Source organism: Echinococcus granulosus, assembly GCF_000524195.1.
Source record: "Echinococcus granulosus chromosome Unknown EG_S00146, whole genome shotgun sequence".
NCBI classification, from domain to species: domain Eukaryota; kingdom Metazoa; phylum Platyhelminthes; class Cestoda; order Cyclophyllidea; family Taeniidae; genus Echinococcus; species Echinococcus granulosus.
This window is the reverse complement of record NW_020170526.1, coordinates 17,490-31,989: the sequence shown is the minus strand read 5'-3', so window position 1 is coordinate 31,989 and position 14,500 is coordinate 17,490. Positions and strand designations below refer to the sequence as shown.

At 42.5% G+C, this 14,500-nt stretch overlaps 4 protein-coding genes across 4 annotated transcripts in view; 2 read left to right on the top strand and 2 right to left on the bottom strand. All coding sequences in view use genetic code 11, as the record gives it.

Annotated features, from left to right (window-relative positions):
* Positions 1 to 2,500, bottom strand: part of EGR_09389 (Bestrophin-4) — a gene marked incomplete at both ends in the record, with an annotated part of 3,797 nt that extends 1,297 nt beyond the window's left edge. The window contains 2 exons of the mRNA XM_024498638.1: positions 537 to 1,199; positions 1,736 to 2,500. Of these exons, the coding sequence (XP_024346927.1) occupies positions 537 to 1,199; positions 1,736 to 2,500 (1,428 nt within the window). The remainder of the gene's footprint in view (positions 1 to 536; positions 1,200 to 1,735) is intronic.
* Positions 2,501 to 2,897: 397 nt separating this feature from the next.
* On the top strand, positions 2,898 to 5,533 carry EGR_09388 (Putative phosphatidate phosphatase; the record flags this gene model as incomplete). The annotated part of the gene is made up of 8 exons (XM_024498637.1): positions 2,898 to 3,069; positions 3,153 to 3,317; positions 3,355 to 3,503; positions 3,540 to 3,611; positions 3,647 to 3,852; positions 3,905 to 3,962; positions 4,033 to 4,209; positions 5,456 to 5,533. The coding sequence occupies 8 exons, from the start codon at positions 2,898 to 2,900 to the stop codon at positions 5,531 to 5,533; spliced, it is 1,077 nt and encodes a 358-aa protein (XP_024346926.1).
* Positions 5,534 to 6,292: 759 nt separating this feature from the next.
* EGR_09387 (hypothetical protein) lies at positions 6,293 to 7,408 on the bottom strand (the record flags this gene model as incomplete). The annotated part of the gene is made up of 2 exons (XM_024498636.1): positions 6,293 to 6,611; positions 7,203 to 7,408. 2 exons carry the CDS (start codon positions 7,406 to 7,408, stop codon positions 6,293 to 6,295), a joined length of 525 nt encoding a protein of 174 aa, XP_024346925.1.
* Positions 7,409 to 7,698: 290 nt separating this feature from the next.
* On the top strand, positions 7,699 to 12,778 carry EGR_09386 (Hydroxymethylglutaryl-CoA synthase, cytoplasmic; the record flags this gene model as incomplete). Its single annotated transcript, XM_024498635.1, has 8 exons — positions 7,699 to 7,932; positions 8,424 to 8,598; positions 8,766 to 8,891; positions 10,001 to 10,159; positions 10,200 to 10,488; positions 10,957 to 11,109; positions 11,870 to 12,093; positions 12,663 to 12,778. 8 exons carry the CDS (start codon positions 7,699 to 7,701, stop codon positions 12,776 to 12,778), a joined length of 1,476 nt encoding a protein of 491 aa, XP_024346924.1.
* Between the last annotated feature and the right edge of the window lie 1,722 nt (positions 12,779 to 14,500).

Here is a 14,500-nt window from a genome sequence, read left to right as displayed (position 1 = left end):
ACATAAAGTGGAGTCGATTAAGTAAACTACCTATTGCGAGAAGACACATCTTCTCTCCTCCATAGAAATTTATTGGCCACCATTCCTGGATCGCTGTAGCTTTTCAAATAGCAACTACATTTCGGTGATCGAGGTAGAAAGAAGACCAAAGGGAGCGCCAAGCATGACGCTCCAAAGAGGAAGGGAGTTATGCAACAATAGAATGCCTTTTAATTACATGCTTAACTGCACCAACTCTCTAACCTTCACGAATTATGGTTCCGTTTGGCAGAACAGCTAAAAAGCTACTAATAAATATCAGGCCGTGTTCATTTACGACGACTGCACTTCGTGCCATCATTTCAGAAATCATGATGCTTTCGTCCACGCCTAACTTCTGCTCTACATCAAGAATTTTCAAAAGCACAGAACAAAACGAACTCTGATAATAATATCGCAAATTATTAACACTTTAACCAGCAATAGTCTATAAAGTAATTGACTCAAATCCTGGCAAATATATCCTAAACTACTGAGCATAAACTAAAATCTCCTACCGCCATGCTTGAAGATGTCCTCCTCAGTGGCTCATCCAAGCTGAAGCTCATTCGTCGACTTTCTTTACGTTCAAATGCAATAGCAGCAGAGCCCTGATTAGGACCTCCCTCGGGGTTATCCGCCTGCACTGCAGGGGTTAGTGTTCCCGGCACGTCTAGCTGTGCAGCTGAGGCAAGCAACTCACTTAACGGATCGGCATCCGAGGCAAAAGGGCCGACTTGACGGAAGAAAAGGCTATCTGTTGGTTTAGTGAATGAGAGACTTTGCAGACGGCTGTTATCCTGCGGTTTTGCATGCGGTGACTGTGCTGGCATGCCGTGACGTAGGTCCACCATCCACAGACTGATGGCCAAATTGCGCTCCATCAAGGGAAGTAGGTCAAAGTCCTCATCGTCATCGCCAAATGGGTTGAGGAGGGACTGGGCGACCTTGAGCCAACCTAGGTAAAAGGTGATCTCGAGGAGGGAAAAGATAGGCACATAGAGGATGGGCTTTGGCAGTTCCGAGGATGGGTTAGGGAGGACATGAGTGGAGTTCAGTGAAAATTGCGGTACTTCGGGTAGTTGGCGAGGGAATTGACTGCCCACGAGAGCGATTACAAAGATCGCGTAGACACCGATATTCACCACCTTGGGAGGAAAGTATGTGTCATCAGTTCTATACTTGCAAGATGTCATTGTAGGATACGAATTTAACATTCAAGGCATTACTACTCACGTCAACACCTTTAAACTGGGAAAACACACTAGGAATTTCACTGCTATCAGAGCGATAAATGAAGTATCTCTTTTGAAAACGACAACCCCATCTCCATGATAGCGCTTCTACTGGGAATACTGTCAAAAATTCCGCTTAACAGGAGGAAGAAAGGAAACTTACGACAAACTCTACTGCGGACATTCAGAATTTGCGGCTAGACTTTTAATTTATTTGCGTTAATTTTAAAACCAGGACAATCAGCGGATTTCCATAGGCGGAAATAAAGAATTTCATCTCAATTTACATGGTATGGACAAGGCGAACTATATGACAACTAATTGAGGAATTCATGAAAAATATGGACCAATTTCGTATGCAGAGATAGTACGTTAATGTCAACGCAATAAAAGTTTCCTGACTGAAGTACGTAGTGTTAACGCTAATGGAGCGCAATAAAAACTCATCTGGTGAAGCATCACACAACACAAAACTAACGCACCTGAGTATAGACAAGAGGTATGGGCACACTGTTGTAATTAAGAAGAGTAAATAATGAACGACGGAATTTCAAAATCTCGTCAATAAGTGCATTCATATGTCTTTCATGGGCAATGTAGCCATGGACTTTGGCACGTTTAACAATAGTGATTGCCCACATGAGAGGCACATAAAAAGGATGGTATCGTGGATCAACTTGTGCGAAGAATTCGTGCTCTTTTTCAGTCATAAGGCCACTAGTAATATAGTTCTGCGTATTTTCATACACTTTCCTCACATTTGGTGCAATGGTTTGGAAGCATAAGACGGCTGCCAAATTCACGTATCTTGCAATGCTCTCACGAATGACTGCCACTTCATCGGCTATGACTGCCAGGTTCCTTTGATCACTTTTGCGTGCCGGAATCTGTATGTATGCGCAGGTTAACAAACTTATACCATCTGATGTGGGTAGGTAGTTGAATTGATCTATCCAACGACTGACAACGAGGGTGACAAAAAAACCCAGAATGAAAGAGATGGGCAACGAATTTGACATTGATTTAACATAATCTAGGAAACTGCGGATATATTTGTGCATTTCAAGCAAGCCTGGTGAGGATATTGGGGATAGGTGGTAAACCAAAGCGATGGTGGAGTACAATATGGAGAAGACAAGCAAATCAACCCATATCAGTTTATAAATGCTTCCTTTCCACCGACAAAGAAGGCGAAAAAATGCACCGTATGATGCAGTCGCAACCGCACTTGAATATGTTATCGCCATTTGCTACTTTTGAGAAGAAGGAACGATCCAATTCGGCGCCCAGACTTGAGCCCTAGAGGCATTTCGTCAAGGTAAACAAAAAATACCAAAAAACAATAAAACAAATGACTGCGTTGAAAATTTTTTGCACTATTTAAAACGCTTTTTTAACACATATTTTTGGATGGAATTGTGTGATCTGGAAGCCACCCTAAAGCTCATTGCACAAGCTTCAACGGCAAACAAATTAAAGGGTAAAGGCGCAAGTGGGAAGGTTTCTAGTCTTTTTTTCTGACCAAATATACGCAAAAAATATAGTAACTGATGGCTGATTTTCTGTTGAATTTCCAAGAAATTATTTGTATATTGACACCGAATTTCCTCCCCTTCAATATTTTTTTCACACCATTTTTAGTACATGGTAATTAAGGGTAACAAATCTGCTGAATACACTTTCTCAACCAATTTGCAGCACATTTGTACTTGGAAAGGGAAATACGGTTGTGCACAATTCCAGCTGGAACCAACTGATTCTAATGCTCTTGGCACACTCTTCGCTCTGGTACTCCCCATCTCCACAACATTCATTGGTGTTCATTAGTGCGATCCTCTTCTACTATTGGTTAAGTTTCAGGTGAACTTTGTTAGCCAGTATAAAACAAGTTGTTTTCAGGTGGCGGTCTTCAGGGTTCGTTGGTGTGGTTTTCTGCTACAAAAAGCGCCTCAGAGCAATTGTTGGATTGTCCCTTTAGCAATCATCTGCTACTATCTGTGATCATGTCTACCATTAGGAAACTTGCTCTTTATACTGTTGGGGAAATAATACTGTTAATTTTAAGTACGAGTTCGCTGGAAAAATTCATCATGTTTTCTAGTTGCTATACCTACTGTTGTTCTTCAGTTTACTGCACCGTTTCAAAGCGGATTCTTTCCAAATGACACCACTATTGCATATCCTCAGCGACCCAACACAGTTTCTATGGTTTGGGCCGCATTCTTCGGACTAGGAGCACCACTGCTCGCCGTAAGTTACATCGAACTTACCTAACTCTACTTTCAGATTTTTATAATTGAAATATATATTTCTTACCATGACCGATTTCCTCGAGACTCAGACACCAATATACCAGTTGTAAGCTCTGATTTTCCTCACATTGACACCAAAAGGTTATCATCCAACTCTATAAACTACTTGGGTTGGTGGCCTTCTCGTTCGCCGCCGTTTTGCTGATCGTTCAAGTTGGAAAGGAGTCTATCGGCAGTTTAAGGCCGTTTTTCCTCGAGGCTTGTAAACCAAGTAATAATATTGGCGAGGCCTACCAGCCCGTAATCATTTGCTCCGCCGATAATGCTCGGCTGATTGAGGAAGCCAGGTATTTTAGTCGATTGCTTCCTAGATCATCTATCTTATTACTTCCTTTGCAGAATGTCTTTTCCTTCCGGTCATTCATCTGCCTCTGCTTGGGGTGCGGCCATGACAGCAGTAAGGTCCATTTTTTTGTACCGAGTTTGCTGTTATCGTCCTGCTAGTTCTACCTATTTCCCCTTTTTAGTTTTACCTGCAAATTCGCTTCCCAAAATGCCCCATACCAATGCTTAAGGCCTTCTTCCAGATCTCTGTTGCCATCATCGCCTATTACATCTGCTTAACGCGGATTCAGGATAATTGGCATCGTCCAACTGATGTAATCGTCGGCTCAATGCTTGGCGTTGCGGCTGCTGCCATGATTGTACGCTTGTTTTTCGTTGTTAATCCATTCTTTCCAGAGTTAATTCACTCTTCTTTCAGGACATCGTGCTTTGAGTTGAGTTACTTTTTAAGTAAGCAATTTAAGCATTTCATGAGCACAGTAGGTGGATCTATGCCCAATGCGAATGGTGTTATTTTTTGAAATCTTTTGGGAGTCAGTGTCATTGCATAAATGGCTGGTTTATTCCACTAGTAATCCTTAAATTGACCTAATAGTTTTAGGCTTCGTTGTTAAGGCAACCCTTCTGCAAACGAACTTTTACAGTAGAGTAATATAGTGGCAATTCCTTCTCGCTTATATTGATCCAAGATACTATAACGAGGTCTATGAATTTAATTCCGCATAAAACAGTGCAAAAGTATTTTCATGGCCGAATATAGAGCCGGTTTTCACCAAGACATGACGAAGTATACAGGTATGGAAGCAACTTTATCATAAGGATGCAGAAGGTAATGCGTGTGCAGTTCCTTGTTGTTGTTTTACAATACAAACCACTGGGGGCTGAAAAGTGCTTGTAAGGTCCAGTGGATATCATCACGATACCGCTAAACGCTCTAGTAACCATCGCAATAACAGCATCGCCTATGCACCGCATTAGCTCTAATTTGATCACTCAGTTGCAACATGGGAGTGGCTGTAACTAGTCCACCTTGTCAAAACACAATGGGGTATCCTACGTTGCTCTTTAAAATGCTTTCCATGGAAAAGCTCTGCACCTAATTCGAGTTACACGCAGCTTGATCACTGCCCGTTAAACATGTGGTCAATAAATCTCGTAGGTAATCTTGTGCTTCCTAGTTCATCTTCCAATCCACTTTTATGATGGAAATGAATTTCGCTTACCCTCTTTTGACAGCTTAACCGCGACTCACACGTATGACCGCCTATCGTGAGATTTTCAATGAACATATGCAATCACCATCGGGCCCATTCTCTTACCCATCTTTATAGCACCACATGACTCATGCTGTTGTACGTGGGAGGGTGTCTTTTGACTGTTAGTCGCAAATTTTATGATCGGAACTGGATACCGTACCTCCATGTTAGTAAATAGCTTGCCTGAACCACTTCTTTGACAAAGAATCCGGAAATTGGCGCAATTTAATGCTTCCACACTGCCATATTGTCTAGGTTTTGCGCTGTTCTATGGACGTACAAAATCATACTATTGGATAGCGATGGGGTCTTGCACCGTGCTCATTTTATCTGGATTTCTTTGTTTCAGTTCCTAATTCCAGTTGCTCAGACGGTGCGAGTTAAAGACTCAGAAAACTCTTTTGCTCCAGTCAACGTTTCGGCGTAACCTCGCGGATATTGCCTTCCGCATCGTCGTAACTATTAACATCGTAACCATCAGCGACTTACTCAACATTTATTTAGTGACATCTTGATCTGCTTCTTTTTTTAACTTATGAGTTATACTTCCATCTTGTTAGTCCTTTTGTATTCGTTTCGATTTACATAATGACCTGACAAGCCATCGAACCTGCTTGTATTTGGTTCTCAAAGCATGACTTATGGCAGTAGCGTTAGTAGATCTAAAAACTATTAGTAGACTCTACGTTTGGGTACCCTAATGATAACCGAAGAATCACTAGATGGACTTCTGCGTAAATGGGCTGGTACCTGCGTTAAAAATGTGCGGGGTCATTATGCAAGCAACAATCTCTGTGTCGCGCTAATTTGTTTGCCACAGGAGTGAGGTACGCGAAAACCCTGTACTAGCTGCCTTGTAATGGCACGTGGGGATGTGAATTACGTGCAGCAACTAACGGTGGTGCAAACGATTTCAACAGATGCCTCCTACTTTGCAGTCTTAGACCCCACAGCAAAATGTGATTATTTATGGGGAGCGGTCGCGTGTCACCACGGTTGATAAAGGCTCATCGCCTGAATTCTGTAAAACGTGATGGAGGCCTTTTATTGTTACGAAAAGCAGTGGGTCATAAGTCTCATACAGAGACAAAGTGGCACTCTGAGGTGCTCAAATATGGGCAAACTGATTTGAGCGTAACCAGCACTGACGAGCAGCTGTGCTAATACACAAATAAGAAAGACAAGTTCATGGCGAGTGTTTCCTATTAGTTCTCTTAGCCGGTGCAGGGGAGTACTCAGCTGCAAAGAGAAACATGCAGTGATTGGACCGGTACTGACGCGACTTACCATGGGACTTTCTCTTGCGGTTGGAGGGGGAACGGTGGTCAGAAGGTCTTCTCCGGGTTCCGACGTTTTTTCCTTTCTTTTTCTCCTCTCCTTCTTTTACTAGAGCTGTCGAATTAGAATTTGATTTTTCGGAGAGGTAAGAATTGAAACCGCCGTAACTGGCACGCAATCCGAAATTTGCAACACCGATGCGGCCTGGCACGTGGCGCACTACTGGTCTGTAATTTAAGTAGAAAGATATTTATGAAAAACTAAAGATCAAGGTATCATGATTAACCGTGGAGATGATTCGTGTACCCTTTTCCACTAAAACAAAACAACAGTTACTACAACTCCGCAGGTTGTCGTACAGCATCCCTGAATATCACAAGACTCCAAATGCACGCTTGTGACATAGATCCCAACCCCTACCATATGTTGCAACAGTAGAGCATTTTCCAGACTCGCATGTCTCGTGAATCCATCGAGGACAATCGGACCTCCAAACAAATATCCCCAACTTTTGGAACAACCACATTTCAAAGCGAAAATAGACCAGCGAATTCAACTAAGCACAGCATCCCAAGATATTTTAAGTGTACAATTTGAAAAGATTCAATTTTTAGTGAAAATTATGAATTAGGAAAAGACGGTGGGCTATTCTCTTAAAAAGGGTGGTGGAATACACTGTCAGGCTTCTCTTGAATGCTATGAATAAAACAAAAAAACCTCCCCCAGAAAAGCCAAAGGGATGGCTTAAAACGATAACTCAGGGAGGAAAAAGTCCAGCAACACCAACAAATTAAAAGATAGAAATATGGACTACCAACCGCCTCGATATAGCTTCTAGCCGCTGACTTAGGACGTCTACAACGGATCGTGGCATTGAGAACTGGAAATCTGCCACAGAGGGCAGTTCCTCTCTTTTATCTGGCTTTTTAAGCCTTTCTAGTGCAATGAGAGTCCGTTTCATAAAGTTCATCTGCAGAAGGTTCTTGGAAATATCAAGTTTCGATATCTCCATGTCAGATTCCATCGCGAATGTGGACGAATAAGTTAAAAAAGCACAATCCTGGGTCGCAAATTCATTAACCAATAGGAAAGAGACATGCATTCGCATCACTTCATGCTCCAATAGAAGGTGCTTATTCTTTCAAAAGTTTAAATTACAATAATGGAAAAAATGCAATGTATTTGCTTACCCACTAGGATTTATCTACTTTCCGGCAAATTCAAATTTTGCTGAGATGACCTCGAATTACCTTGGACCTACATAAGTGACTTATTCTGCCTGCTGAGTACTTCTGTTGCACGTGTCGTCGCAAGATGCAGAAGGATATAGGAATTCTAGCTGCGGAGGTTTATTTTCCGAGGACATACATTCCACAAACCGCCATTGAGGAACATTATGGTTTTCCTGAGAAATACACCAAAGGTCTTGGCCAGATGTCAATGGCTATTTGTGATGAAGCTGAGGATGTCGTTTCTCTTTCTCTTACTGTCACTAAGCGCTTAATTGAGCGCATTGAGCTTGATTTGACAAAAGTTGGCTTTCTAGAGGTGAATTTTATGTTTTTTTTTCGGACCTCGTCTTGTTGTCGTATCCTAGACGCTGGAACTTATTAACGACTTTTATCACTTTGAGTCGATCATTCTTCTTGATTTATACATGATTCATTCGAATGTTATTTCCCTTTGGATTCTTTGTGTGCGGCACAGAGGGATTTTTTATTTTCACTGTTTGTGGGATCCATATTGATGTGGTATTTTATATCGTGTGCTTTATCTCGTATGTTGTGGTTTTTAACGCTTTATAAACATTACTGAATTACTATCTCACCTCGCCACTTTTTGGACTTTGTAAATTTGAGTTTCTACTCTACAGACGCTTATGAGGAAAGGCATTAAGAGCGGTGATTGGAGCCCACTATCATTTTTTGTTGATGGCTTGATTTGTGTTATTATAGCCCTCACCGATTTATTCTCAAAGGTAACACTAATGTAGCGACACCATCTGTTATTGTTTGCGATCCGTGTTTCGTCCCTCAAAGGTTGGATCAGAAACCCTAGTGGATAAGTCGAAATCAATCAAAAGCCACCTTATGGTGTTATTCGAGGAGTCTGGAAACTTCGATTTGGCTGGAATTGACGTCAAAAGTGCTTGCTACGGTGGCACTGCCGCTCTCTTTAATGCCATTAATTGGCTTGAGTCCTCTTCATGCGATGGTCAGTTTATTTACCCACCTTTTTCGTCACACTGATATCATTTCTTATAGTTCTTTAAATTTGGGCTAAAATCGGTGTTGTGGTATCTGGCCAAGTTTTATTGGTCACTGATACTGTGCAAAAGTTTCCATGGGTAACATAAAGGCCGTTTTCTTCTATTTTCACAGGCCGATTGGCTCTGGTAGTGGCAGCGGACATCGCGACGTACTTGACTGCCGCAACCCAACCAACCGGTGGTGCTGGTGCTGTCGCCATTCTTTTGGGACCCAATGCTCCCCTTGTTGTCGATTCAGGTTCGTCAGCATTCCTGTTCTTCTAATTCGCTGCCGGAAGACTCGTTCTTTAACTTTACCTCGTTTAGATAAACCGTGCTTTTTAAGCTGCAATTTAACCCAAATTTTCAAGTTTCGGGCTATTGAAACTCACTTTAAACTTCTTACAAAACCGCATTTATTGCTGTTCTTGGTTAGACAGCTGTGAGATATTGTTTCTTACCAAATAATTCCTTTTTGGTGTCTTGTTAGTTACACAAAAATATGCGTAAAATTCATGGACTTGTGAGTGCTTTCTGTTAGCCTTTCTATTGTTTTCAAAGGAAGATTTTGGAAGCAAAATAAACACTTGGAGAGACAGCTCACCCTGTTTTATTTAAGGGCGTGTTGCCTTAGCTCCAAGTCGGAAGCTCCCGTAATAACAAAGTGAGTAAAAATTCGTCTAGTCTTTGGTAGATTGCCGGGATCTCTGACCATTATTTTTCCATCTGTGGGATGTAGACAAATGGCCGATGATTAGTGGGTTCTTAAATTCTGAATACTTCCGAAATTTGGGTTTTTTTGAAAAATAACAGCCAGCACAAATGAGTTTTATTTTTACCGGTTCTAATCATAGGCTAGATCCTTCATGGCTTTGAGTGGGATAACCTGTCTAGCTTTTCTAGGGGTCACCTCCTCTAACCCAAGCTTTAATATGAAAATTGCGCATGGTGGCGGTTACAGATTCTTTTCTCCGTCTATAACATCGTTCCCCTGACCTAAGGTCATAACAAGGGAACAAGGAATGCTTGTGCCAGCGAGCTTTCCGAAGACCTAATTGCGTTTCTGGATAGATTTAGGTGCATTCTCTAATCAGTTTTGCGGTTTTTGTTACAGTAGTTAGAAGATGTTTATTCCCCATCATTGGCAACCCACAACTTTAATCCGGTCATTTTATGGTCTTTGGCAGTGGAAGCATTTGATTTCATTCAAAAAGTTTGCCGGCATATGAAGTCATTATTCCATCAAATCGTGTATCCTTTGTGACATTTTTTCATGGTTAATTTTGGTAATTTTCGTGGTACTTTTCGGTTCATTAAATAAACACTCATTTTCATAAATTGCCTACCAGCTCTTTATTCATACTCTAGGCCTCCGTGTGTGTGCAATGCGTCACCGCTACGATTTTTGCAAGCCCGTAATGAAATCCATCTTTCCTGAGGTGGATGGAAAGCTGAGTATCACTTGCTACAAGGAGGCTGTGCTCTCTTGCTACCGCCTCTATCGCGAGAAAGTAGAAAAATTCACTGGTACGTAAGTCAGTTTCTTTTACTAAGCCCTCCCCCATAGGTCGCAAGGTCCGAGTGATCGGCGATCGGAGCAAATGCGAATTTCCCATCGACTTTGTGTGCTTTCACTCTCCTTTCTATCGTTTGGTTGCCAAGTCCTTCGGTTGGATGGTGTTGCAGGACGTCAAGACTGCAGTGACGACAGGACGGGTTGCAACGGAGGCACCGACAGCGGCGCCAACGACTAAGGCGGGCGTAAACAACAGCGCCAGCGAGTTCCACAACGCTGGAGCAACGGACGAAAGTGCGCTGGTCCGTGAGCTAGCTCCACTTGCCAACGAGGCTGATAGGTTTGTGTTTTCACGCTTCCTTTCGCGGTTACGTCCGGGTTTTTTTTGTGGCCTGGTGTGACTTCCTACCTATTTAGCATTTGCATTTGCGTCATTGTTAGCGTCCCTTAGCTGTGTTGTTTATATTCAGGTCCGATTGTTTTGACTTTAATAGCTTGTATGCTTGGAGGAGTTAGTAGGAAGAATGTTTGGTTAACAAAAGTAGATGACTGGTTACATTAGAAGAAAGCTATTAACTTTGCATGATGGAATAACCGGGAAGTCAGTAGAAATGACGCCTTGTTACGACTTTTTTATAAAAAGAACCGTCTGAAATATCCCTATTATCTACTTATTTTTCTGTTCAGCAGCGCTAGGTTCTATCACCTCTATCTTCCTATTGAATACACTCGATGACATGCATATGGATAACTCATTCCCAGTTATCTGTAGGATTTTCATTAATCACGTCTTTTCCCATTCTTACAGCACGCAGATATCGCGAACGGTGGACGAAGCCTGTTTGTCCGCTTCGCGCGCCCTATTCGACCTCAAGGTTGCTCCTGGCCTGCGCATCACTAGTGAGGTGGGCAACATGTATACCGCCTCGCTCTATGCCTGTCTCATTTCTCTCGCGTGCTCGTAAGTTTATCCTTATTTCCCCCTTAAGTATCTGTTCTTCACTTTTCTCCGCTTCCTCTTCCTAACGCCTTTACCTATTTAGAATCGGCTACTGATTTTACTTTTTTGGTGGCTTTATTCTCAATCTACTCTGAATTTTCAGCATTTAGTGATTCCCTGCTTAACCGCTTTCTCGGCTTAAGCAGTAGGGAAACCACAGAAGTGTTTGCCAAGATTGACAGAGATCATATCTGCTGTGGTTAAGTCTCGCCTAATCTCTTCAGTTACCTGTCTCCTCTCATACTAACTTCTCTGTTTTACCTCTCGAACTTGTTCCTGCCAACTCTCAGCAGTGGTACCCGTCTCAGTTAAAAAAGACTATCCTTTCTTCAATCATTTGTTAGGTAGCAGTAGTACATGCGTCCGGATTTACCCCTGCTAATGATCTCATGTGGGTATCATTGACACCTCGATTTCTAATAAGTAGTAATGGTAGTCCCTGCACGTACCAAGAGGTACTTCTATTCATAATCAGGTATGAGTATGGACATCACTTCAATTCCGGAGAATTGCCATCTTTTCACTTCATCTGCTTATTCCTTGCGTGGTAGCATTGGTGCGTGCGCCCGGATTTGGCTCTACTCAACTGTCTTTGAGTTTTGATGCCGATTAAATTCCGTCGCATCTACTGGTAGTAGGCCTGATATGCATAAGCGTGCCTCTGCTTATGTGCAGACTTGAGTATCATTAATAGTGGCTCCCTTAATTTCCTATCAAACAGAGTGCCGGAGGTCAACTTGCGTGGTCGGCGTGTGCTGATGTTCTCCTACGGTTCCGGCTACACTTCATCGATGTTCAGCCTGCGGATCTCCGAAACAGCTGACGTTGAGGCCATCTTTGGCGCCTCCTCGCACTCCCCCTTCGATCGATTGGCGCAGCGCACGCCCATCACATACGCGAGCTTCAGCGATGGTCTTGAGGCTCGTGAGGCAGCTGTTGACAAGGGTACGTCTCTCTCCCTTGCCATCCTAGCGGGTTAATGTTGTGGTGGTCGGGTGATCTCTGATGAAGACGTGTAAAATTATTTCGGGGTGATATCGCTGCATCTCCTCCTTAGTTCGGCCATCCCCGACCGGTGCACTCCGTGGTACCTAAGCCTAGTATTCTGCCAACAAAATCAGGATGGGTTTGCCTCCAGCTGCAAATAATGTAGAGGCCGGGTCGTCTTTAAAGACGTAATAAGACATGCTTGTCTTAAAATGAACTTGTTATTGGTGACCGTTAGCATAGGACAAAACAGTGCCAGCTTGGTGACGGAATGGCAGCATCTACTATCACTTTGCTGTGTTTTTATCAAAGTTGTCTAAGAGGCGAATCTCGGGAAGATGGGATAAGTTGGCATTGATGCAAAAACATCTTTGATTTTGGATCAATTAGTTTGGGAAGTATTCACTTGTCGAGTACTCGTTCTGAGTGCCAATCACCTTTCATAGGGAAATTCTACCAGAAACCAATCTGCTTAAATTTATCAGCAGAATGCCAAAAGCTATGTGTAATTTTCATCTTCCCTTCAGCGCCGCTTAATTATCCAACAGAAGATCTCGAAAAGCGCTTTTTTCCGGGCACCTACTATTTGACTCACGTCGACGAGATGCATCGCCGTTTTTACGAGCGAACGCCGACTGAATGAGCAGTACGGCTGCTCCTTCAGTTGCCTTCACATGTTCCAATTTTGCCTCCGACTGATGTTTGTTAACGTATTATTTTAGAAGATTTTAATGAACACTCCTGTTTGATTTTGGTTCTCTTTCGAATCTGCTGATTAATTTAAGTGGTAGATAAGTTTAAAGCCAGAAATTGTTTATGTGGGACTCAGCTGTCCTTGATTGAATTTTCGAGGATTAAAAATTAACTAATTTTGCCCTTCTTGGGCCTGGTTCCGCATGCCTTTCTAAGAGGTTCCTTTACTGCTGATTTGTCGTCTGTAATCACTCCTACTGATCCAATTGAGTAGCATAAGGCAATAAGCTTAATTACTTCTTTCAAATAGAATTTAAGCAAGTGGAATAAATACTGAGATCGGCAAATCTCCTCCGACGAGGCATAAAAATCTCGATAGGCTACGAAAGCATGTGGGAGTGCTTCTCTTCTATCCCGCCTTCATTCCAGTCGCCTTTTCTATTGCGATGTCAAGAAAGCTTGATGCTCGCTTGCAGAAATAGCAGGAGGGAAATATCAAGGACGCAGATGTGGTAATGTCGCTCCTCCTCTCATCTTGGAGTGCGTATCCCATCACGGGTTGGTGTTTCGGTATGGGGTCTCGGGTCGTCTTGTGTTTTAAGAGCATGGCTATTTTTTTACTCCTTGACTAGTCTTACCTCATTTTAAAAAAAAGAGTACTAAAAAGAAGAAGAGGCACTTTTTACACACCCTTGAATTGTTTTAACTGGAGTTAAATCAAGTAATTCTTAGTTGTTTAGTCGTACAAAATTTTTGGACCTTCAGTGAAAAATTCAATGAACCATTGAGTCTGCTGTGCATCACATGGAGGCACAGCGTTGCCTACGCTACTCCCCCACCTCAATTTCCCAAATGTTCAGTCTATTTTGCACATCAACTTGCCGCGTGATATTCTGCCGCTAAGGCCTAGAGAGGGTAGTAATTACTTGGGGAAATATTGTCATTAGGGGATGGGGATAAGGATGCGAAACTACTTCTCTGCCAATCTGATTTCATAGACCTTCTCGTGGATGAACAAGGCGAAATTAAAGGTTAAAATGGCAAGAGTAGAAGGGAGCACAAGAAAAGGCCACCGTACTGCTACTCTGGCGTGCATCCCTATGTGCTTTGTAATGCACCCATACAAACGATTGCATATGTTTTGCAAATTCCTTCAAGTTTCGAGTCATCGTAGGTTGAACTGCAAACGACTGATGTCCTTGTTGTTGACTTGTACAACTAAACAAAGTCACTGAGCGCGTCCACATAACTACTGTCGACACGGGGTGGTCCCACTCTTGGGTACTTAGAGGATCTTGGTTGGCCGTGGTCTCATTATCGTTACTATCACATTTAAAGTCTATCTATTAAACAACCAAACAAGAAGAGGTGTATTGCGATGTTCTGGAATGTTTCAGACGAACCACAAAAGAAATGCGTGGCTTTCTGAGTTTGCAGATATTTCGAGCAGTTGAGCTTGCCCAGTGGTTCAACTTTATGGGAGCAAAGCACATGGCGCAACACCATATTCATTTTCAAACGCAGAGTTTTATTTATTGTAAGGCCTCAAACGTCCATCAGTTAACCCACCTTTGAAGTATGTGAAAGCTGAAGGTCAATTAACTTAGCCGCTGTACTTTTGGCATTTTTGCTGCCGATTTAAGACCAGTAAATAAAATTTGTTTGAATGAAT